Raw genomic sequence first — 24952 nt, forward strand, 5'->3', positions numbered from 1 at the left:
TCATACATACTCTCTGCCCCTGACATTTCCCATATGATGCCAAACTGTTACTTTGTGACATTTTAGCTCCACAACATGAAACTCAGAATTTTTGTCCTAACTTTGGTCCTCATTTAGCATCAGAGTGGACAGCCCCTCCCCTGCATTTTGGTTAATGATTGGGTTCCTGCAGAAGCTCAAAGGTCAACTGCGTGATGTGCCGCCATGCTTGTTGGATGTGACATGACTCTGTAGTTCGTGCGCAGATGGCGAAGCGCAGGACAAAGCGGCCAGAGAGCTGGCAAGGCACCAGGTGGATCTCTCTACTCTTGGTGATCTTTTTCAGCAAGTTCTGGTTCAGCTCATTGGAGCCCTGAGAGGAGGGAGCAAGGAAGAGAGAAAATTCATATTGTTTAGATTTAGATCTCTTCTGTGATCTATCTAAAGTGGGTATAAAAGTGATTCAAATGGGTAAAGAAGCTTAGTAAAGGACCAGACTGGATTTATCATTTAGCATTTTTTTAAAAAACAAGTTCTATTGCCCCTTATTCACTCAAAAGTGTAGAAGGTTATATACAGTACAAGAGAGCATTGCCTGTGAAAAATGTCTAGATCAAAATGTTGCCTGGCCTGTACATGACTTGTGAAAAAAAAAAAATTTGGCTGTACTTTTTATGAAATCCATTAGATGGCAGTGCTGTATAAGTACATGGTGCAGTGCTTTCAGCCATGCAGATCAGAGGGCTTTGCCCTCTGAGTTCAGTCTGCACCCCTCTACCAAAACCCAAGAGTGTAACCCCCTACTATGGACTAAATGTTACCACCTTTAACCATCGATAACCAAACGTATTTGATTAAAAGGTTGAGGGATAGTACACATCCTGGTAGGAAGCACTGCCTGGGAGGCTCATGCCAAATGAATTAAAAGTCAGGACCCTTTAACCATGAAAGGGTCTGTATCAAAACCTGCTCTCTGGAAATGTCATTCCTCTCTAATGAAGCCAAACATTGTATTAAATGACCAACAACTGGCTGACCAGGAACTCGCTTCTGCATTCCTAGCCAATAATTCACCATCACTCAGAGGTTTTCATAATAACCTCTTTGTCTGTCTTGCTACTACCTTAATACTATGTGATTACGAAAGACTCATATTCTACATGTCGTTGTTATTAAAAGGCATTATTTTACAACTTATTTTGTTCATGGGGGGATAACTAATTAGTGTATGTAAAGAAATAAAGACAAAGTGGAATTTAAATTTGTTCACCTCCACTGGGAAAAAGGAAACTCACAAACAGTACATCACACATGCTGTATTTCCATTTAAACATTTTGTCTAACTCTACAAGATTTAGCGACAAAATACAAAAAAAACCAAAACACAACTTAAAAATGTAGTGGCAGAGTAGTGTGCCATGAGTTATGGCTGAGTTATGGGGGGAACATAGCACAGTACAGGTATAAAGATGTATAACAATAATGAGACTTGGGTGAGAAATAATACTAATAAAACTAAATATAACAATAATAGTGATAATCATAACAATTGAAGTGGTGGGTGTTGAGCAGGATCATAGGGGCAGTAGGTGGTTTGCAGTCACAGATCTGGATTTTCTAGCACCGGGGGCAGAAAAACCTGCAGAAAGCGACAGGAGGAGAGAGGAGAGGAACGAAAAAGTAAAATGTACGGGAGAGAGAAGAAGTCAAGTTAGTAATGAGCATTGATTGGATATGAATGCGTACAGATGGAGAGGAAAGGGTGGAGAGAGGAGCTTGGTGCATCATGGGAAGTCCCCCTGCAGTTTAGGCCTATAGCAGCATAACTAGGGGGTGGTTCAAGCCCCAATTGAAAGCTTTATCAAAAAGGAAGGTTTTAAGCCTACTCTTAAATTGGAGAGGGTGTCTGCCTCCCGGACCCAAACTGGAAGATGATTCCACAGTAGAGAAGCCTGATAGCTCCCATTCTACTTTTGGAGACTCTAGGAACCACAAGTAAGCCTGTATTCTGGGAGCAGGGTGTTCTAGTGGGGTAATAAGGTACTATGAGCTCTCTCAGATATGATGGTGTGTGACCATTAAGGGCTTTGTAGGGTAGGAGGTGGATTTTAAATTCTATTCTGACTTTTAACAGGGAGCCAATGCAGAGAAGCTAACATTCGAGAAATGCGATCTCTTTTCCTAGTTCCTGTCAGTACTCACGCTGCAGCATTCTGGATCAGCTGGAGAGTCTTTAGAGATTTGTTGGGAAAGCCTAATAGTAAGGAGTAGCAATAATCCAGCCTAGAAGTAAAAAAAAGCATATACAAGTTTTTCTGCGTCTTTTTGAGACAGGATGTGTCTGATTTTTACAATGTTATGTAGGTGGAAAAAGACAGTCCTTGAAGTTTGTTTTATGTGGGAGTTAAAAGACATATCCTGATCAAAGATAACTCAGACATTCTTAAGAGTGGTGCTGGAGGCCAATGCCATCTAAAGTAAGTATAATTAGATAATGAGTTTCTGAGGTGTTGCATGCCAAGTACAATAACGTCAGTCTTGTCTGAGTTTTTCATCCAGGTCTTTATGTCCTTAAGGCATGCTGGAAGTTTAGCTAACTGATTGGTTTAATCAGGCTTCATTGACAAGTACAATTGGGTGTCATCTGCATAACAATGGAAGTTTATAATATTGCCTTAAAGAAGCATATATAAGGTGAATAGAACTGGTCCAAGCACAGACCCTTGTTGACCTCCATGACTAACTTTTGAGTATATGGAGGATTTATCGTTAACGTGCACAAAGTGAAATCAATCTGATAAATAGGAATTAAACCAGCTTAGAGCAGTTCCTTTAATGCCAATTAAATGTTCCAGTCTCTGTAATAGGATGTGATTGTCAATAGTGTCAAATGCAGCACTAAGATCTAACAAGAAAAGTACAGAGAAAAGTCCTTTGCCCAATGCAATTAGAAGGTCATTTGTAACTTTCACCAGTGCTTTCTCTGTGCTATGATGCACTCTAAATCCTGACTGAAAATCCTCAAATGACCTTATCATGTAAAAAGTCACAAAACTGGTTGATGACAGCTTTCTCAAGGATCTTATAGAGAAGGGGAAGACTAGAGATGGGTCTATAGTTTGGTAAAACATCTGGATCAAGGGTAGGCTTTTTAAGAAGAGGATTAATTACAGCTGTTTTAAAGGACTGCAGCAGATAGCCTGTTAATAAAGACAGATTGATTATATCTAATAAAGAGGTGCCAACTAAGGGTAAAACTTCCTTAAAAAGCCTAGTTGGGATGGGGTCTAAGAGACAGGTAAATGGTTTAGATGAAGACATTGTTGAAGTTAGTTGGCAAAGGTTGATGGGAGAAAAACTGTCTAAATATATGTCAGGTTTTACAGCTGTTTCTAAGGTTCCTCTGTTTGAAGATAAATTGGTGCCGGTTGAGGGAAGGGGGTAGTGAATTTTGTCTCTAATAGTTAGAATTTCAACATTACAAGAAGCTCATGAAATCGTCACTATTGAGAGCTATAGGAATACGTGGATCAAGGGAGCTATGACTCTGTCAAACTGACTACAGTTCTGAAAATAAACCTAGGGTTGTATTTATTTTCCTCTTTTAAAGATGAGTATTAGGCTGCTCTGGCATTACAGAGGGCCTGCCTATATATTTTAAGACTATCAAGTCAGGCTAAGTGGGATTCTTCCAGTTTGGTAGAACGCCATATCCTTTCAAGTTTTTGCGTAGTTTTCTTTAATATGCGGGTTTGGGAGTTAAACCATGGAGCTAGCTTTTATTATCTTCTTTTTTAGAGTAGCAATAGAGTCAAGTGTCATTTTCATTGAGCCTGCAGCACTGTCAACAAGATGATCAATTTGGGAGGGACTAAAGTTAGCATAGGAGTCCTCTGTTATATTCAAACATTGCAGTGAATTAGGTGCTGATGGAATCAGTTCCTTAAATTTAGCTACAACACTATCAGATAGACATCTAGAAAAGACATTTCTGCCTAATAGTGTGTAGTCCAGTGATGGGAATTAAAAGGTTCGATAACAATGGTCCGATAAGAGGATTCTGTGGAAAGATTATTAAATGTTCAATTTCGATGCCATAAGTCAGAATGAGGTTGAGGGTGTGGTTAAAACAGTGAGTGGGTTTATTCACTCTGAGCGAAGCCAATTGAGTCTAATAATGAGATAAATGCAGTTCTAAGGCTATCATTATCAACATCCACATGAATATTGAAATTGCCTACTATAATTACTTTATCTGTACTAAGGACTAAACTTAATAAAAACTCTGAGAATTCAGAAAAAAATTCAGAGTACGGTCCAGGAGCGCGGTACACTATAACAAATAGAACGGGCTTTAAAGTTTTCCAGGTGGATGCTAGAGAATAAGAAACAGGCTTTAGAATGTGTTATAATTGAATTTAGGTTTAGGGTTGATTATTAGGCTTGAGTGTAAATGGCTGCAACTCCGCCTCCTCGGCCAGTGCCTCAAGGAATGTGAGTATTACTATGACTTGGGGGAGTGGATTCATTTAGGCTAACATATTCATCATGACACAGCCAGGTTTCAGTGAGACAAAATATATCAATATAATGATCTGATATTAGCTCATTTAGTAATAAAGCTTTGGATGGGAGTGATCTAATGTTTAAGAGTCAACTTTTAATTCTCTTATGTAGTTCTACTTCTGCAGTAGTGGTCTTAATTTTTTATTAGGTTTTTGTGTACAGCTCCTCTTCTGTTTATGCTATTATGTTAATTTAAGGTTAATTAAATTAGGTGGTCGGGGGGCAGACACAGTCTCTATGGGATTTTGGGTGGATGACTGCTGTAATGGAAGCACAGAGAAGCGTGAGAGACTGCAACGCTGCCTCCTGGTCTCAACTCTGGGTTGTCATGGTTTTTATCTACTAATAATATCAGAGAGCTGCTCCATCCAACGTGGAATGTATGCCGTCTCGTCTGATCAGACCAGGTCTTCGTCAAAAAGTCCGGCAATAATCCACAAACCCCACGTTGTTTTCTGGACACCACCTCGACAGCCAGTGGTTGAATGATGACATGCGGCTATACATGTCATCAGTGGTGATCAGGCAGGGGTCCAGAGAAAAACTGCGGAGTCCGACATTGTCTTTGCATATGTACACAACGACTCATCATTAAGTTTTGTGACCTCCGATTGGCGTAATCGGGTGTTGTTACAGCCGATGTGAATAACAATCTTACTATATTTCCATTTATCCTTAGCCAGCAGTTACAAATAGGATTCTGTGTTGCCCACTCTGGCCCCAGGAATACATTTGACCGCTGGTGTCGCTAACTTCACGTTTTTCTCAAGATAGAGCTTCCAATAGCCAGAGTTGGTTTCTCAGTGGGTGTGTCTCTGAGTGGGGAGTATCTGTTTGAAATATGAACTGGTTGGTGGTGAGCCATGGGCTTCTGCTTAGGGCTACGCTTCTTGTTACAGACAGTCACCCAGCCGCACCGGCTACAGCTTAATGTTTTGGGAGGATAATGAAGCATATTGTTTTACTTGCAGTCAATACAAACATATCATGTTAGAGTGTCCTGCACTCTGTGGCTTGAGAGGTACCCAACACCCAATACTCGAAATACTCGATACAATTTAGAGGTCTGGATCCCTTATATACCCAGGGACAAAAAACACAAGACTTGTGACAACACAAGACAAATTTTTGGTGGTGTCTAACTGAGCCAACTGTTGTGTTAAGAGGCTGCAACAGTTGTGTCCAAAGAAAACTATTTCTTATAGTAGTAGAATATGCTCTGAAACAACTTAATTAGTGCACTGCCCTAATGCCAGACACAATTTAATCTTAGCTTTATTACCCTGACATATTGTAAACCTTTAATGAGGATTTTAAAAAAGATCCAAACACCATGCAGACTACAGCAGACTTTATTAAAATAAACCCATACCATTGCATGCAGCACACAGCCAAGCCAAAAAGAAAGCATCTTGATCAATGTCAGCAGCTGACTTTTACACAATCATATTAATTCACAACAAGGTGTGGTGATGTCCCACCATAGATTTACATAGCAGACAAATGTGAGGGGGTCAGCAATCTACAAACCATAATGACAGGATATGTTGTGGGTGGGGACAACAGGCAGGAGACCAGTTTTGTTTTAATCACATTTGTTCGTCATGAGAATCTGTCTTTTATCTCGAGGATTAAACTTAAACATACATGATGAGAGACTATTATGGGGGATTTGAAGGATCCTGGATTCCCAGTACGCACAATGCTAAACTGGAATGACCTTATTAGCACCAAATCAGCAGTTTACTCATTTGACTTTCTGTCTCAACATAGAAACAGAATACAGTAGAGCATAGGGCGACTATTTTAAACCTCTCTCACAAATTAAGTCCCTGTGTAATTCTAATGATTGAATAAACTCAATAAAGAAAAAAATTGTGGTCCTGTGTCTCCCAAAAGTAGCATAATTTCATTCTCATTTCGGTGACTTACAGTGGAAGAGTGATTGTACTACAGTTTTGGGAAATATTGGCTGACTGTGCATAAGACACAACATGAGTAAATAAGAATTTTGTAGGAATAATAAAGATGATAGGCCCTTGCCTGTCATTATATATTAAACACAACTGATTTTGCTTATGAGGCCATAAATAAATAATGCACTTATATAGGGGGTTTAACCTGATAACTTGGAGCAATGTTAGAAGTTATTAACTTCAAATGCTCTATGAAGCCCCACATACAATATATCATCATACTATTAATGTGATAAATTAATCTTTCCCACACTTTTACAACCCATTCATTTCTAATCCTTCACTTAAAATGTATCCCTAAACATACACATAAAAAAAGCTTTTTCTGTATGAGCACCCACAGAAAATTGCAGACACACATGGAATCATAAATCATTCACAAAAACATAATGTGCAATACATTCATTGCAGAGCTCAAAACCTTTACCCCAATTCAATCCGACCGAAAATTTACTTCACTCCAAACCAAATTTTACGCACAGAAGACACACACACACACACAGACACACACACACACACACACAGAAGCGGCATAGACAATAAAGACAAGTCTACAGGGGGATGAGTGATTATGATGAGCACAATGACATATAAACAGTGAGAGATAAAGCTAATTCAATGGAGGGAGAAGTTGCAGATAGAAATTGTAATATTTGGAACCTGCAGCCTTTCTTGTTATGCACATTTGGGTTTTTGTAGATGGGAAATAAGTTTGCCGAATCAAAAAATCTGCAAAATAATGACCACTGTTTACTAGACTGGAAAACTTGGGTGCTGACACAAACATACTTGACTGCTAAGTGATCTGTGAAATCATTGTTCATTCCCTTTGTGACATTTTACATCCACAACATAAAACTCAGAATTTTGTCCTAACTTTGGTCCTCATTTAGCATCAGAGTGGACAGCCCCTCCCCTGCATTTTGGTCAATGATTGGGTTCCTGCAGAAGCTCAAAGGTCAACTGCGTGATGTGCCGCCACGATTGTTGGATGTGACGTGACTCTGTAGTTCGTGCGCAGATGGCGAAGCGCAGGACAAAGCGGCCAGAGAGCTGGCAAGGCACCAGGTGGATCTCTCTACTCTTGGTGATCTTTTTCAGCAAGTTCTGGTTCAGCTCATTGGAGCCCTGAGAGGAGGGAGCAAGGAAGAGAGAAAATTCATATTGTTTAGATTTAGATCTCTTCTGTGATCTATCTAAAGTGGGTATAAAAGTGATTCAAATGGGTAGAGAAGTTTAGTAAAGGACCAGACTGGATTTATCAGTGTCATTAACAAAAGTAGTTCTATATGTTGGATGTTGTTACCTTAAGCCTGAAGCAGACCAGTCCCATGATGACCTCATTACAGATCTCAAACCTCTTGTCTGCTCGCACCAGACTCTCAAACTCTTTGGCCAGGGCCACTTGCTGCAAACAGAATACGTTGCATTTTTAAAAAAAACAAGTTCTATTGCCCCTTATTCACTCAAAAGTGTAGAAGGTTATATACAGTACAAGAGAGCATTGCCTGTGAAAAATGTCTAGATCAAAATCTTGCCTGGCCTGTACATGACTTGTGGAAAAAAAAAAATTTGGCTGTACTTTTTATGAAATCCATTAGATGGCAGTGCTGTATAAGTACATGGTGCAGTGCTTTCAGCCATGCAGATCAGAGGGCTTTTCCCTCTGAGTTCAGTCTGCACCCCTCTACCAAAACCCAAGAGTGTAACCCCCTACTATGGACTAAATGTTACCACCTTTAACCATCGATAACCAAACGTATTTGATTAAAAGGTTGAGGGATAGTACACATCCTGGTAGGAAGCACTGCCTGGGAGGCTCATGCCAAATGAATTAACATTCAGGACTCTTTAACCATGAAAGGATCTGTATCAAAACCTGCTCTCTGGAAATGTCATTGCACTCTTTAGAATCATTTTCAAACTGTGTGACCAAAACATGCCCCTACATTGTAATTTATCCACTTATGCTCAAAGAGCCCACTGAGACATCGGATGTGTGGTGATACTCTTAACATGCATTATTGCATCTAATCACATTTACGGTCTTACTTTAACTCAATTTTTCCTAGCAATTCCTCTCTAATGAAGCCAAACATTGTATTAAATGACCAACAACTGGTTGACCAGGAACTCGCTTCTGCATTCCTGGCCAATAATTCAACATCACCCAGAGGTTTTTATGCATCACTATGCTATAATAACCTCTTTGTCTGTCTTGCTACTGACTTAATACTATGTGATTACGAAGGACTCATATTCTACATGTGTTGTTATTAAAAGGCATTATTTTACAACTTATTTTGTTCATGGGGGGATAACTAATTAGTGTATGTAAAGAAATAAAGACAAAGTGGAATTTAAATTTGTTAACCTCCACTGGGGAAGAGGAAACTCACAAACAGTACATAACACATGCTGTATTTCCATTTAAACATTTTGTCTAACTCTACAAGATTTAGTGACAAAATACCAAAAACACAACTCAAAAACTGTTCTATCTAATCTAGAAGATGGATGTACAGCAGAGTAGTGTGTCATGAGTTATGGCTGCAGGGATCAATGCTGCTTCTGCTGCTTCATTTGAAATGGAGAGTAAACACAAAACAGGCTCATTTGATTGACAGTGCAGACTGGAGAGAGGAAGAGGAAGATGAGGGGGAGAGAGAGGTATGCAGGGGTGAAGCATCAAGAAGAAAAAGCAATGAGAAAAGGGATGGGCATGGATGGCAAAATGTCACTCTAAAATGAGGATACAGACCAGACATATATGACTGACAGGATATGCTGATGGAGAGAGAGATGAGGAGGGAGGCCACTGAAGGGACTTTAGTCGTAAGGAGGATTAGCAGGGGTGAGGTATGGGAGGGAGGGCGGAAGGGGATGGCATTTACTATAAAGACCAGGCATATGTAATTGTCAGACATGTTTTCTTTTTTTCAGGAGTGACTGGGTATGAATGATACAGAGAGGAAGAGAGGGGAGACAGACACTACTGTTAGCATTGTGCTACTATTTAAGTCATTTATTACAAAGCACAAGTAAATAAGGATTTAGAATAAGTTAATAACACTACAGGATTACCAGACTGATATTGGCTAATACCAAATGGTTAGTTATTCACAACTGCTAACACATATTTTGTGGAATAGTTCTTTTAGCACAAAATGAAACACTATATACTATTACTAGTATATAGTAGTAGTATACTATATAAAGTATTTATACTATATAAAGTATAAATACTATATAAATTTAACTTTTACTTCTAATGCGTCATTAAAAGCTTTCACCCAGACAAACTCAAATCAATACCACTCAGCATTATAGAAAAAATTGATTAGTGCTGTAGAAGTCATGAACCAGTTCTACCTATATATTAAAATTAAGTTAAACTTGGTGTACACTGTCTTAACTTATGCTTGTTAGTGTTTGGATCTGGAGGACTGTGTGTTAATTATGTTCAGATACTATAACTGGAGTTTTGTGTGTTTCCAGTGAAGGTGATTTCTACATGAAAATGTTGGGTCGTGTGTGTAAGGAATAAAAAAAACATCTTAAAATGTAAAAAAAAAAAATTATTTTACTGAATTGAATTTCAACCAGGAATGCCACCAGCTATGAGTGTTTAATGCTTCAGAAAACCCTTCCTATACCCAGGCAAAGATAAACTGTGTTTGTGGATGTTGAGTGTGGTGGCTCATTCAGCTGGTTGCCTACCTTGCGTATATGATCCTGCAGGCCTTTGAGCCCATACATACGGAAGACAAACCAAATCTTTAGTGAGCGAAATCTTCTTCCCAGTGGAATCTGCCAGTGCTGTAGGACAGATGAGAAGGAGAACAGACAGTGGTTATAGCTACAAGGTCGGCATAAAAACCAATGTTCATTGGGTTATTTGATTTCTTACAAATTGTAGAAAGTAAATAACTAATAATTAATCTTACCCTATAATCTGTGACCAGCCCTGTTGAAAGGAGAACAGATACAATCAGACAATAACGTCCATTATATGTTAATAGTCATACTGATAATGTACGCTGTTAATACAACTTTTCTCAAGCTATTTTAGGTTCAGTGTGCCTTCTTCTGTGAATTCTTACATGCCTGAAGTGCAGCCAAAGAGCCTTTAAAACCAATTACAGTGTGCCCCATCATTAGATCCTAATAAAATATCATATCATACAGTACAAAAACAAGAACACATTTCCTGAATGTAAATCAATTTCAGCAATAAAGCTCTGACACTAAACATTATTAACTTCAGAAATGTATCTATTGTAAGGCTGTTGTATTTTGAAATGTGTTCCATTGTCCAGGTGTTGCAGTCATTGTGCCCACCTCCTTAATCTCAGTGATCACAGCACTGTGAGCCCACACATACCATTGGTTACAGATTGCCCATCTCTACAGAATGGAGGCCCATGTTAGCTGGTGCTAATAACCACTAGTTAGACTGAAGAGTCCAGAGTTTATGAGAGAAGGCTTTTGTAAGGTGCCTCGGTGTGGGGGAAAGCAGCTGTCTGTGTTTCTCTCTGTCTGCCTGTCTGTCAGACAAATTATAGTGCAGATCTGAGCCCGTCTGCAGGCCAGGAGCAAGTACATCAGTACGCACAATAGTAGCAGACACATATACACACCAGCGCTGAATCGTATTAAGGGACATTTCTATTTATTCATTAGTTTAAATTTTAATTTTGATCCTAGGTGTTTGTAGACTTATCATCACGATTCCAAGACAGGACAACGCGACTAATGGAATAACTAATGGTGTCAATTAAATTAGGTCACAAATACTATAAATCAGCTTGACTTCAGGAAGGATAGGATTATGAAATTATTAAATTGGCTCACAGAAGCAAACATTTACGCACACACACACACACACGCATACACACACCCACACACACAGACTTGTGAGAACCCTTGTTGACAGAATGCATTCCATAAAACACTAAAGCCAAGTCTTAACACTCAGACATCCCTTTGAAGAAGTCAGGACCAGACAAAATGCCCTCACTTTCAAGGTCCAAAACTCAGCTTGGTCCACACAAATAACGTCTTTTTGCCTGTGCTTATCTGGATTAGGCTGCACTATATTCCAAGACACTGGTTCAATGCTTCAGCAGTTATTGAGATACTGTTGAATTGGAAATGTGTGCATTTTGGCTCAATTGATCATTGATTCAAATAATGTCAGTGAAATGACTCCACCTGACTCCTGGTTTTCGTGTTTCAGGTAGAGTGGTTCCATCTTGAAGGCTCCAATAATGTCTGCTCTCTCCTTCACCCTGTCGACAGGTGTTGACAAGCAGAAAAAATCTTTTTGCCAAATATGACTGGACCATTTAATGCTAAAAAAAAAATCTATTAGAATAAGATATTGTAAAATGTACAAATTCAGATCTCTTTATATGAACACAGTGTTTTTTGCTTTGTCAAACATGATTATAGTCCTTTAATATTTGACAAGTATGTCACGCATACCATATCATTAGTGTGTTTTATTAGACTAGACAGTATAGCATATTCTGTAGTGTAATGCAATACACGTTCATGAATAGTATCCATAAACTGTGACATATGTTCAAATGTTTTTTTGGATAAGGTAGCTGAATGGTTATAATGTAAATGTGCCTGGCAGCTAAAACAGGTAGATATCTCAATGGTAACTGCTTTTATGTCAGCAGTGACAGACTGTGCCAGAACTGATGGTAAAGGTTTTAAGAACCTCTTCCCTTCACGACACGTTGTGGTTAGAAAAACCTCCGTTTCCATCTTGTGCAGAGCATGTCTCGTTTTGTTTGCTGCTGACAGCAAGGGCAGATGGAAGGCGTAGTTCTATTTTCAGTGTGCAAATGAGTGTGGTGTAGATGGATATCAGTTGGGTGATGGCAATAACTACCTATTGTTACTTTCGCTCTGAGGTAAATTGGTACATATTGGACAAATGACAAATACAGAAGATGCTAAAAATATTCAGTATCTGCAGCAACAATGTACCTTGTATTATTATTGCTTGGATTCATGAACAAATGTAGCAGCACCAGTGAAGGTTGTAAAAAGTGTGGCTTCTAGATTTGAGGTGTGATAGACAACTCACCACATTGTAGAGCAGTCAAAGTTGATTAAAAGCCATTTGTGTGGGTTGAAGTTGAATGAGTCTGCAAACTATAAAAGAAACCATAAATAAATGGTAATGAAGACACACTGTTGGATTTCTCAGTTTGAGTGGCTGTCAGTGAGGTCTGTGGGCTGCTGTATTGTTTTGTTATGTTTTTTTTAAGGTGCCCAGAGGGAAACGAAATCTAATAATTGGTCATAAAAGTTCTTATATTTTTCAATTAACATAATTTGAAAAATTGGTTTTTACAAAAACCCCCACCTAATACATCTTTATTTACCATTGCTGACAAAGAGACAACCTTTTCATCAACACCTTTATCTAGACTGAAGCAGCCACAATTGATTTGAAATGCAAAAGAGGAACATCAAGCCAACAGCTTTCAGAGTGCATGGGAAATAACCCTTGCCTGGCAGGGTTTATTCAAAGAGAGCCAAACCCTTCTTAATCTGTTGTCATCTTTTTGTTGGCTATCTTTTGTGATATCCTTTTTCTCTACTTCCACAAATGCAATAACACAGCATAGACAGACAATGTGAGGCAGACTTCTGGTTGACAGTTGCCATGCTGACTGATTAAAAGGGGGCTGGTTGCCTGCGCGCCCATCACTCATATCCTAGCAACCAACCCTCCAGCGGGGCTTTACTCTCATCCAAAGAGACTGGGTTCCTTCTTCATGTCTTCATGAAAAAAAAAATGTCATTGACCTCGTAATGTTTCAAAGTTGTGTAACATAACTACGGTACAGTGTACGAAATGTACTAAATTTTACTGCACACGGCTTAAATAAGTTTGTGCATTTTTAATTCCCCCTCCACTTTCTTAAAGAAGGACCCTGAATCTTACATTCCCATTGCATAAAAAATATAAGAAAATGTAAAATTGCAAGATTATTGGAAGAAAACTTGTTACAGTACATATCCAATAGCTAATTTTACAGCTACCAGTCAGTAGGGGCAAAGATGAAAAAACAGTTGGTACTTTTACAGTCAAGTCTGTTTTGTCTGTCTCCCCACCAACATTGTTTGAAATTGTGTGTCTAATAAACAGTGATATATAAAGGTCTAACGCTGCCTCAGGAAATTACTCTGTCCTTATCTCTGCGTCTCTGCACGGCTTGGGGAGCACTAGCAGCCTCGGCAGCTTCAAAAGGCAGACTGATGCTCCTGCGTTTCTTGCTTTTGTTCAGCATATTACTCACTCTTGCATGCTTCCTCCTTGACATTAACGTTATGCTATTTTCAAACGGTTATAAAGCAGCCGGATATAATGAGTGTGCGGTAATGTCTCCTTTCATAGATGTTATGTGAGATATTTCACAAGTAATTAAAACATAAATAGGTTCTTTCATCATTCAGCGCCAACTGTATCTATGCAAGTGGATGCTCACTACAAGTTTCTGATCACATTGAACCCGTCCTACACTTATTGGGATGAACATTTTTCCTATTAGAATTCTTGAACTTGCTCATTGAAATTTTTCAAAGGAGCTAAAACATTGTTACCAAAACACAGTGTTAAAGTGTTCATGCACTATATGAACATGAATGCTTGCATGTTTTTACACACCTCAATGCCATTCAACAAAGGCCTAAATTCAGGACAGATAAATGCACTCCCCGCATATGCTGCATCAATGTGCATCCACATATTTTCATCATTACCTGGAAAAGACAAGAAAAGGAGAGGTCATTATCTGTGAAAGAACTGCTTTTGTCGGTCTAAATTTCAACCTGGGCAAAAAAACTATAGTGCATGAATTATCTTTAACTGGGTATTATTGAGGATCATTATAACTATTACTGAATACTTGGAAAACTGCATTATACTTGGTTGGAGGTAATAGGGGTTTCTTACACACTGACTCCATATTGATCTGGATTTCACTTCCAAACACCCTGGTCCTACTTAAATCCAAGCTGGTCACAACTTATCACAAGTGCTTATAAAGCTAATAAAGGATATATGTGTGTGCTGCAAAGCTAATACGGCCAATAGGCTTTTACAGTCATCCTCCTGTTGTGAAACAAAAAAATCAAGTGTGTGCTGCTACAATGGTTGACTCACATACGGGCCCCAGCTCAGTGATGCGATCAAAAGCACACGATGGAGTGGTGCCAAGAGTCGCACAAAACTGAAACACACACACATACAGATGATGAAGACCCCAGAGTGCTTTGTTACCTGTGTCATTTTCTATTTTCACTGTCACAGCAATGACAGATTCGATTGTGTTAGAAAATGAAATACAAATTCATCATCATTGCAGCTAATGTGTAATGTAACATATTTCTTGGATACAAGGACTGACATCAATTTCTTATTTAAACACAGATCCAGCCAGTTTGGACACACACAGATTATTCAGAGCTGCTGGACTATTGCAGCCTCCTGAATATTATACACTGATAGTGATCTGTGGGTCCAGATGAGACAGGGATTATTGTCCTTAACCAGATAGACATAGATTAGTTTCAGCAGAAACAATGTTATCCGTCAGCAGAGGCCTCGGGGTGTGCAAAGCAGGATCACAGGCAAAAGGTATCATTGTGGCTGTCCCCTCAGTGGTTGTATGTGCAACTGTTTGTAAGTGTATGGGTAGCAAAAGCAATCCAATGACAGATGTGTGTAACTCAATGGAAAAAATAATAATATTTAAAGTTGGAGATGTTGAGGTGTCTTTCTATGTGTGTTAGCTGTGTGATAGCTGGATAGATGCATGTCGAGTTTTGTCTTTTCTTACATAGAAAGGGATGAGTCCAGCTGCTTTGTCCTCCTCCACCATCTTCTTAAGCATATCCCCTCTGACAGCATAGCTGTTGTCTGTAGGAACCTTCCTCATCATCACTCCACCAATCAGAGCAGCGCGCTCCACTGAGGAATGAGCCTTAGGAGAAAAGAAGCGCAACGTTTGTGAGAAGTGAGAAAGTAAGCAAGATATTAGATCACAAGGTTGAATTTCCCTCTTGCTTTTGGTGAGAAAATGAACCTGTCTTAACAGGTGGTTTCATGTTTATGGATGCTAAATGATTTTATGTTTTGAAATTATTTGTTTGACAAACAATTAGGATGGGATAGTGTTCATGTCACACCTCATAAATCTAAATGATATTAGACAATGAATGGTGTTATGTAGAAACCCATATTTATCAAATAGACTATATGCATTACAATAAATCTTAAATGGGAGTACTCAAAGTAAAACAATATTCAAAGTAATGTGAGGACTTCCTTTCAACTAGCAAAAACCAAACTTTTGTTAAAATTACCTCCATTATGTTAGAAAAAGGGTTCAAATAATACTCTGATGATTGTAGATTTCAGCTATGTTCCTTACAGTGTAGTTGTTTAAGTTTTGTACTGGACTCTTCTGATCATCTACAATAGATTACTGTGCAAAAAGATATACACACATACTATAGACATGTAGGCTACTTTCCAACAACAGAACAGTGCTCTTCAGTAGAAAAAGAACTAACTGGTCTCCCTGTAAAGGTCTTCGTGGTCCTCAGGCAACTCCCTAACCCAATCACAATGTCAGCCTGGTATTAAACCTGATCAGAGCAAGCTACTGCCTGACTGACCCTCTGTCTCATTCAATCAATGAAAAACTCTTTTGTTATTACTGAGGTAACCTTTAATGATCTGAGTTCACATGGACTATTCTTAAGTGAGGCCATTTGCAGAAGTCAAAATATTTGCAGAAACTTTGCCGATGCACAGTCGCATTGCATTTTCATTTGTCTGGCAGTACTGGCTATTCAATAACATATTGTATTGGTAGTCAATTTTACTGTTGTATTTAGTACAGCTAGAAGTTCAAGTGAAATTTATATAAACTATAAAGGTTCCTTGGTGAGCAAGGAATGTTAAAGAAATTATTGTGATTGATCAAAGCTTTCTTAAAAAATAATTCATTCATATCTGAGAATTGTGACAAATTAGACTGATGTGTAAAGTCAGGAATTTGGGTAAAATTAATGGAATCAGAGAGTTCTTGCTCAGCCATAAACCAGTAACAAGTAAGACTTGAAACATGTTTTTGTTCTTACCTGCTCAGAGGTGTACGCTGTCAGTTTGGAGACGATTTCAGCCTCTAATATTTTGGGGTTGGAGGCCTCAACCCGTCGCACTGCTTTACAACGGGCAGCGAGCAAGGACATCAGGGTTGCCTCACTGGCTGTGCCCTGTTGGAGAATTAGAGGAAACTTGTTGTTTCAGCTACCACCAGCAACAACTCGTTGGCTAATGTAGCTGCTGCTGTTCAAAATGATCTTGCGCACAACTTAATCTACACATGTCAATCAAAGAGTACGTATGATGCAGGCACTACATGGCCTATTCGTGCCTAAAATGTACCTAGAAACTAATTCTGGTGGGAAAGGTTTATTTTTATGTTTGCAGACCTGCTTCTGTGGTTTTCCAGCTTGAAGACCTAGATCACCATGTCCACTGAGTGGTGGATTATTAAAGTCACAGTCAAAGGGTCGTTGATGTTTCAGCAAAGGACTGCACTTGGCAAACATCTGTTGCTTGTTGAAAAGCTATACCTATTTAAATAGTATGCCAGCTAGTGGCTACTGTTGTGGGAGAAGCAAACAAATCATAAATCATCACCAGGATTATTTGTGGATTTACCTCAGGTACTATAAACAGAATATGGTACTAACATGCACCCACTCACAAACTATTTAAATCATCCTGATAACAATTGGTATGTTTACATGCATGTAAAAATACCCAAAGTTAATTGATTTTGTGAGCATTCCAATTGTATGATCTGAACTGACAGCTCCACTGTAAACATGATAGGAAAATAATCTGTTAACCTCTTCTATTTCTGCTTTCTATAATGAATTTTGACGCTAGCCTGTAATGTATGTGTTCTTATTCATGCATATATGCAGTCACACCGTAACTTTTCAGAAACACACACACACACACACACACACACACACACATCAAAAACACAGAGGTAGTCAACATTTTGCTGTTGGATATTCCCTTTGATTTGAATGCTGTAACACCTCCACACCGTCATTAGAGAAGAAAAGGACTGCATGTAGAAACTGTGTGATGAGTCATCATCCAGCCAGCCTGATACAGAGAGAATTGCTTGAGGCTACATTATGAAGTGAAGCGTGGTTTCCGAGGTATCACGGGGCATTACCACAAGAAAGTCAATGACACGTTAAAATCATTCAATCAATCAAAGCACCAACGATAAGGCGAATATAGGTTGTGTCATTTGTGTCAAAACAAATTCTGAGGCAGAGTAAAATTAGGTGAGGGATCCACAGAAATGGATCGATCAATCAGCCTATCCATCAAAAAAAAAAAAAAAACGTTTCAAACTGACAACAAAAGTAAACCTCGGCGTTGCAAACGTACCCAAGTGTACTCCCTGTCCTTTCCTTTAGACAGTAGCCTCTGAGCTTTTCATCCATCCTCCTACCCATCAGTAATTGTGACATCTAGTTTTTGAAACATCACAATTGATCTTAAGGATAGGAAATGATGTCCCACTGCCGAAGATGATGCACACTACAAGTTTAGTGTCTTCAACCACACTATGCAGAAAGAACAGTAGAACGATACCACACTATTACTGTTTCTCTGATGCTTTAGTCAGTTAGACTCTGTAATCTTTTGTCCTTTGTAATTTATTTTAATCATAGGTAAACTGTCTCCTTCTGCCACCGAGGTCTAATGGCTCACACAGGGCAAAAAAGGGAAATCTAAGGTCACCAGAGGGTCTTTTTGAAACCATCCCATTTCCCCTTTGTGTTGGTATAAGGTTTATAATAATAGGCTGGCAATGTGCTTTCACAACACTCATTAGCCCTGCTGCAGTGAGAAGAGCCCCATTCGTTGCCATAGTGAGCTGGTAAGCTGCACTTAAAAAGGAGAGTGGCAAGACAGAAACAAAAACACGATGAACCAGATGAGCATTCACACACACACATAAACACACCCTCACACTCAGGTGGTCACAATAGAAGAGGCATGATATGATCTGTCATCAGAGTGCACTCTCATGCTCCACTTCTCGACATCCCATGCACACACACACACACACACACACACACACACACACACACACACACACACACACACACACACACACACACACACACACACACACACACACACACACATATAGCTAGCAACCTCTGCTCTTCTGTTGCTGCTGCTGCTGCATTCAGTGGAAACTAAACTAATGCTTAGCCTTTTGCCACACAAAACAATCCCAGCACCATCACTATCATCTCTGCCTGCCTGTGGATGACATATTAAAAGGCAATTTCCTGCCAATTTTCAGCCAGGGTGAACCAGGGAGAGAAAGAGGCAAAAAATCAATAATACACAAATTGCTGATGAATATGTGTTCAGAGGCACCGAGTTATGAGTGCGTATAAACACCTTTGTTTAGACTGGCAAGTACAATAGAGAAAGTATAGAGGTAAAAATAGTTATAGAATATAAAACGTCTCATTGTTATGAAACTGTTTCAATCTAAATTAATACATATCAAACACACAAATGAAACATTCACAGTAAAAATAAAGAATGAGGTCATCAGTAAGGTTGACGACATCAAGTACTTAAGAATCATATTAGGCTAACATCTAAGATTTGCAAATATTTGCAAAGAAGTTAAATCAATTCTCAACTGCCTCAGACTCATCAGAAAGTATCTGCCATTCAGTACAGCCCAGCTCTACATGCAGGCCATGAAATTTTCACATCGATCATACTGCACCACTTCCTGGTCACAAGCCAATGCAATGCAATCAACTACAAAACCCATCACATCACTATACTATAACCAGACAATAAAAATCATGGACAGAAAAACAATTAGGTGGGAACATTGTCACATCTCCGAGAGACAGACAAAATACAGCCTTCTGTGTTAAATGAGCAAAAATTTGGAACTGTTTACCCACTGAGTTGAAAATGCATTTTAATGTTTTTAACAGAGGTGTTTAATCAAGGGTAAAAGAGAAAAAAGATTGTTCTCACACTTAATACCTTTGTATAGAAACCCACCTATTTTTATTTGTATTGTATCTTTATAACTTTACTATATTTGCACCTGTATTGTATTTTTATTTTCCTTTTTTTTGAAAAAACTTTAAAAAAGCCTCCTGTAGACAGGTGTTGTGAATTAGCATTTCGCTACAAACACTAAATACAGTCCATCTGGTGCTTGTGCATAATCGTATGTTGCAGTTTAAATGCTGTTGTCACATCACTGTCAACTAAGTCAGTGTCAGCTAAACTAAATTAAACTAAACTTACTTGAATGACACCTCCTCCATTACCGTGAGTCCCGGCTATAAAACACTCAGGCAGCTGCAGCATCTTCCCAAGCCAATCTAACATCACTGTCTCCAGCTCTGTGCAGGCTGGGCTGGCAGCCTGAAACACACACCCAAAATATAAACAAAAATCTCAAAATGTTCTGCGTTTGCATATATTGTGGATATGAACTGAAGTGAGTCTTGAACCGTCAGACTGTCTTGAAAGAAAGATTCAGATACAGCAAAGTGTTACTTACCCATGAGAATCCAATACAGCCAATGGCCTCACACAGCATGTCAGCCAGCATGGCAGGGTAAGAGGAAGCAGCTGGAAAGTAGGCAAAGAAGTATGGGCTATGCCAGTGGGTGACCTGGAGACAGAGAAAATGTGCAAACGCTAATTTGAAAGCAAGACCAACTTTAGTTCTTCATTAAGAACAAGTGGTTACCAGAAGGATTGTTTAATATATTAATTCAATTCAATTCAATTTCATTTATATATTTGCTTTTTAAAATTATGATAACCATAGTTATGTTAGCTAATAAGCTCGCACAAACTTCTTACCAGCCTCTTTGAGACAACAGGTTGCTGGAAGTAACCTGGAATACTCCCTACTCTCTGCAGAGATGGTTTACTGCCAAAGACCACAGACGGTCTTTTAACTGACTGTCGCTTCTTTCGCAAAACAAAAAATCAATGAGGGAAATAAAGTGTTGCGGTTTTTTGTAACAATAGAAACCTGAATACACAATACAATCGCTGAATTCCCACAGAATGGTTTTTTCAGTGCAAGTCATCAAGTAAGACTACGGTGTTCTCCCACTTTGGTAATGGAATTGACGTGTTTGAGAGACAGTGTTGATGGCATGTTGCAGGTCAGAAAGGAACGACACTTTCATGATGGTAAAAGTGGAGTTAAGGGTTTCCAAAACCACTTCCGTGGTCATCATTGCGCAACCTGATACTGCACTGTTTGTCAGCAGTTTCATAACAGCTAATCCACGGCATACAGACAAACAAACACCCTTGCATGTTTCCATCTTCCATTTTGTTGGGACTGTAGGAGAAAACAAATGGAAAGATAGGCAGAAAATGCCAGCTCTTTAAAGAGATTAGGCTTAAATCGAGGATCTTCTTGCTGATAGTCAATGAACCAACATGTTGTCCAAAAAACCTCTCCTCCTTTTTTAGTAGTTGCTCTAATTGTTTTAAAAGCAATAGATAGCAGGGCAGTAGACTACATGTATATTATGCAGTGCTGAGAGAAACTACCTCCAGATTACTCGGTTTGAATGAATGAAGTTTGCAGTATGAATGTCCTGACAAAAGGCTTAGAAAAGCATAATTTCATATTACTATAAAAATACCAAACTTTCCTTTTAACAACCCTAAATTTATCTCTAATATCATGATGATTCAATTTTTATTTCATCCACACTACCCTGAGATGGGATATAATAAATGATAAAAATTAGTTTTTTGCTGGGTAGCATTGTTGAAAAGCTCTTTTAGTCATGTGGCTTGAAAGTGTTTTGCATTATTAGCGAAACAGTAATATTGCTAAAGGGAGCTGAACGTATGGACTGAAATCCCTACTGGTAATGCAATATTATATGAGTAGCAAAGAAAGACACTGAAGCAGCTGTTTTCATCCTCTATGTCCCCACCCAAATTACTGTAATCCAATTACTCTGGAATTCTCTGATTTATGGATATGATTCCTCAAAAGAAAGCCCAAAAGCATTTCTTTCTACAACAGTTTTATTTTCCGAAGTGACCTCAAGACTAATTTGAATGACATTGTCAGAAGAGCACAAGAGAATCTGTGCATCTGAAACACTGTTTACATCAACATACCACCAAAGTATCAGCTCACCCCTGGCATTATGACCCTCTCCACATCTTTTATAATGTCCTCATAATTCTCAGGCTCCAGTGGGGCCTCAGTGGGGATCAAGGAACGAAGATACCCCGGTTCCAAATCTGGGTAGACCGGTCGCTCTTCTATGTTCTCCAGGTAGTCAGCCACATAGTCCACCATCTCCCTTCCTCTGCGCCGAAACTCTGCTGCATCCATGGTACAACTGGGAAACAGCACAGAAACACTTAATTTTTTCAGCTGTTTTGCTGATATTTCAACCAGCTGGATGTGACTTCTTGATGATTTCTTTCATGTTTAAATAGAGTGCAACTACAGAGTCAATCAGGGGATTAATTAGAAAGCACACACACACATTCACATAAACTCTTCAAGTTTAACCTTTGATCTTGCCAGTATGAACGAGTTGATTATGACAGGGTTAACCAGTTTTATGATGTCAAGTAAGGTCCTGAGTTTTTGATAACATATTAAGATATATAGACTTCACCATGGATGAACTGATGTTATGGAATTCAACACTTACACTGAAAATGTGTCTTCTGACAACCTGATGGAAACAGATTCTATTGAAACTATCACATTTTCTTTCAAAGCCGTAGAGACACTCATAAATGTCAAAATGGATATGCATTTTCATATCAATATGACATTTACAAATTATTGTACACACTTATCAGGTTACATTTACAAATCTTCAGTCTGGTTCCACACTCACAAGAGCATATTCTCAAATCTTGGTAAGGCAAATTAAATCATTATTAACAATAAACACTGACTAAGATGTTGTGTGTTTACCTTTTGCAAGAAAATCAGTCATCTAATTTTGCTTCTATTCCCAGAACAATACACTAACAGTACATGGTATACCATACAGACACACTCACTCACACATACACAGCCTAAACCATGCTACTTAAAACAGTTTGTATTAGCTTGCACAATTTAAATGTATGTATAAACCCTTGACCCTCTTACCAGCACATTAAGCCAGGCTGATCATAGCTTAGCTTCCTTTCACTTTATAGATTGACATGAAAAAAAAGCTTGGTTGCAAAAAGTATTTCCATGTCTAAAACGAGTTCATAGTCTATTCGTAGACTGTTGTTATGAATTCATTCTTTCATAACACATTGTGCCAAAGGGCTGCATAAAACTGTTTAAAACAGTCCAATCAAGACATCTTTGTTTTCAACAGCAAATCATTTTTTTGACATGCATTGAAGAATAATATATTGCGGCTATATATCAATTCATTATTTAGACTATAGCACAAAGCTTTAAACATAATTTCATACAAATTACTCTCATGCTGCCTATTCAAATAGCACAACAGCATATGGCCATTACCCCTTGCTCTTACATTAGTGCCTTATCATTCAACAAGTGTTTCACCCTGCATGTTCATTTCCCTTCTTGAGAAGCAGAGTCCTTATCCTTCTCCTCATCTCAAATAGGATTAGACATGTTGCATGGGTGTGTATATGTGTGTGTATGTGTGTGTGTCTATCCATATACTTACATTTTTAGATCAAAGCTTCAGCTGTTTGGATGGTGGATCCTCTCCTTTCTCTTTAGCGTCCACAATCAGATGGACAGACAGCCAGGCATGTGGTGAGTGTGTTTGTGTGTGCGTAAGCAGGACAAGAGACACTTGCTCCTTTTATCTTGCCACTAACCACCCCCACCCCACCAGACCCCACTACGCCAGCCAATGGGAGCAGGGGATCACGGCCAGCGCTGGAAAGACGGATTCATAAGTTTCTGAAGCTGTGATTACTGTGCCTCTGTACACAAACGCTCACACAAACATACAAACAGAGACACAAACACAAACACACACACACACACACACACGTGAAGGTGAATGTGCTTTTGCTAAGTATACAAGCATACACACAGACACACAAACACACACACACGCACACACACACACACACACACACACACGTGAACGTGAATGTGCTTTTACTAAGTACACATTGTTTTAGCTATGTTTATACAGGAAGACATAGATAGTATTCAAATAATGTGGCTACACCAAGAAAAAAAAATACTGAAGTGAAAATACATGAATAATAATCAAAGAGATTATGGTGGTGGTCTCAGACTTTTGGACCCCACTGTACATGTCTTACACTATTTTATTAATTAAATTAATTATTATTAGCAGTAGTAATTGTAGGATTTTGGGTATGAATTCTAGTATTACCTTTAGTGTTTTATTTATTATTTAAATATTATTATTTAAATGTAAAACACCTTTCACTCCTACGGTAAAAACACTATATAAATCAGGCCTATAAACACAAATGTCGGTCACTGACTAACTGAGAGAGTGAGAGACTGATGAAGTTACACCATTGGTCAGCCGGCCAAGTGGTGGAGTTTCCCCATTGGCCGTTGCTCTTTCAAAATTAATTGCCATGAACAGTTTCTTGTAAGTTAACAGGGGGGCGTTTACATGCAGTGTTGCCGACTTAGCGCCTTTGTCGCAGGATTTACCAACTTTTCAGACCCCTTTATCGACTTTTCTTCACAAATGCACCTAGTGACAAATCTAGCGACTCTCTAGACAAACCAGAGCTACTCTCTGTAGAAAAGAGTCGCCTGTATTGCCCTTCAAGCACAAGGTCGGGCTTTACCTCTGCAAGAATGCTTCTCCGTGCGTCTCATTCAATTGACCACATTGGAGCTGACATAGACATAATGAACCTCTAGCTTTCTCTCCAAGTGATCATTTTATAACTAAGCAGCACAGTGCAGCCGTTGTCTTTAACTTATGTGCATGGTGATTTTGTAAGACGACGTCGTGGTTATAAAATCAGGATTTAGCAGTTGTTTGTGGTTTAGGTCACCACAAGACAGTGATGATAAGACAACTTGGGGCTTTTTAACAAAAAAGTTTAGAATTCTTAAAAGAAGATATTTTTATAGATTGAGGAGAAAAAGAACAGTAATTAAAAAGGGTATGAAGAAACATCTTAGTGACTAATATTTGGGAAACTCAAGTTTTTTTTTTTCCCTGTCATCATCTTAAGCGACATATGGATGCCAGTGTGCTTTAAAACATCACTTCATAACAGGTGCTGATTTTGACAATATTAATTTTGGATTGTT

General features: G+C 38.8%; 1 protein-coding gene across 1 annotated transcript; it reads right to left on the bottom strand.

The window, feature by feature from the left end:
• Positions 1-5905: 5905 nt before the first annotated feature.
• ddc (dopa decarboxylase) lies at positions 5906-23577 on the bottom strand. Its single transcript, XM_040116945.1, has 14 exons — positions 23355-23577; positions 21830-22037; positions 20210-20323; positions 19951-20070; positions 16698-16832; positions 15389-15532; positions 14713-14779; positions 14215-14309; positions 12625-12692; positions 11736-11812; positions 10469-10488; positions 10242-10340; positions 7828-7929; positions 5906-7649 (listed from the first exon to the last, which is right to left on the bottom strand). Exons 2-14 carry the CDS (start codon positions 22028-22030, stop codon positions 7449-7451), a joined length of 1443 nt encoding a protein of 480 aa, XP_039972879.1. The 5' UTR covers positions 22031-22037; positions 23355-23577; the 3' UTR covers positions 5906-7448.
• Between the last annotated feature and the right edge of the window lie 1375 nt (positions 23578-24952).

The sequence above is a fragment of the Xiphias gladius genome, chromosome 22, assembly GCF_016859285.1.
Source record: "Xiphias gladius isolate SHS-SW01 ecotype Sanya breed wild chromosome 22, ASM1685928v1, whole genome shotgun sequence".
Lineage (NCBI taxonomy): Eukaryota > Metazoa > Chordata > Actinopteri > Istiophoriformes > Xiphiidae > Xiphias > Xiphias gladius.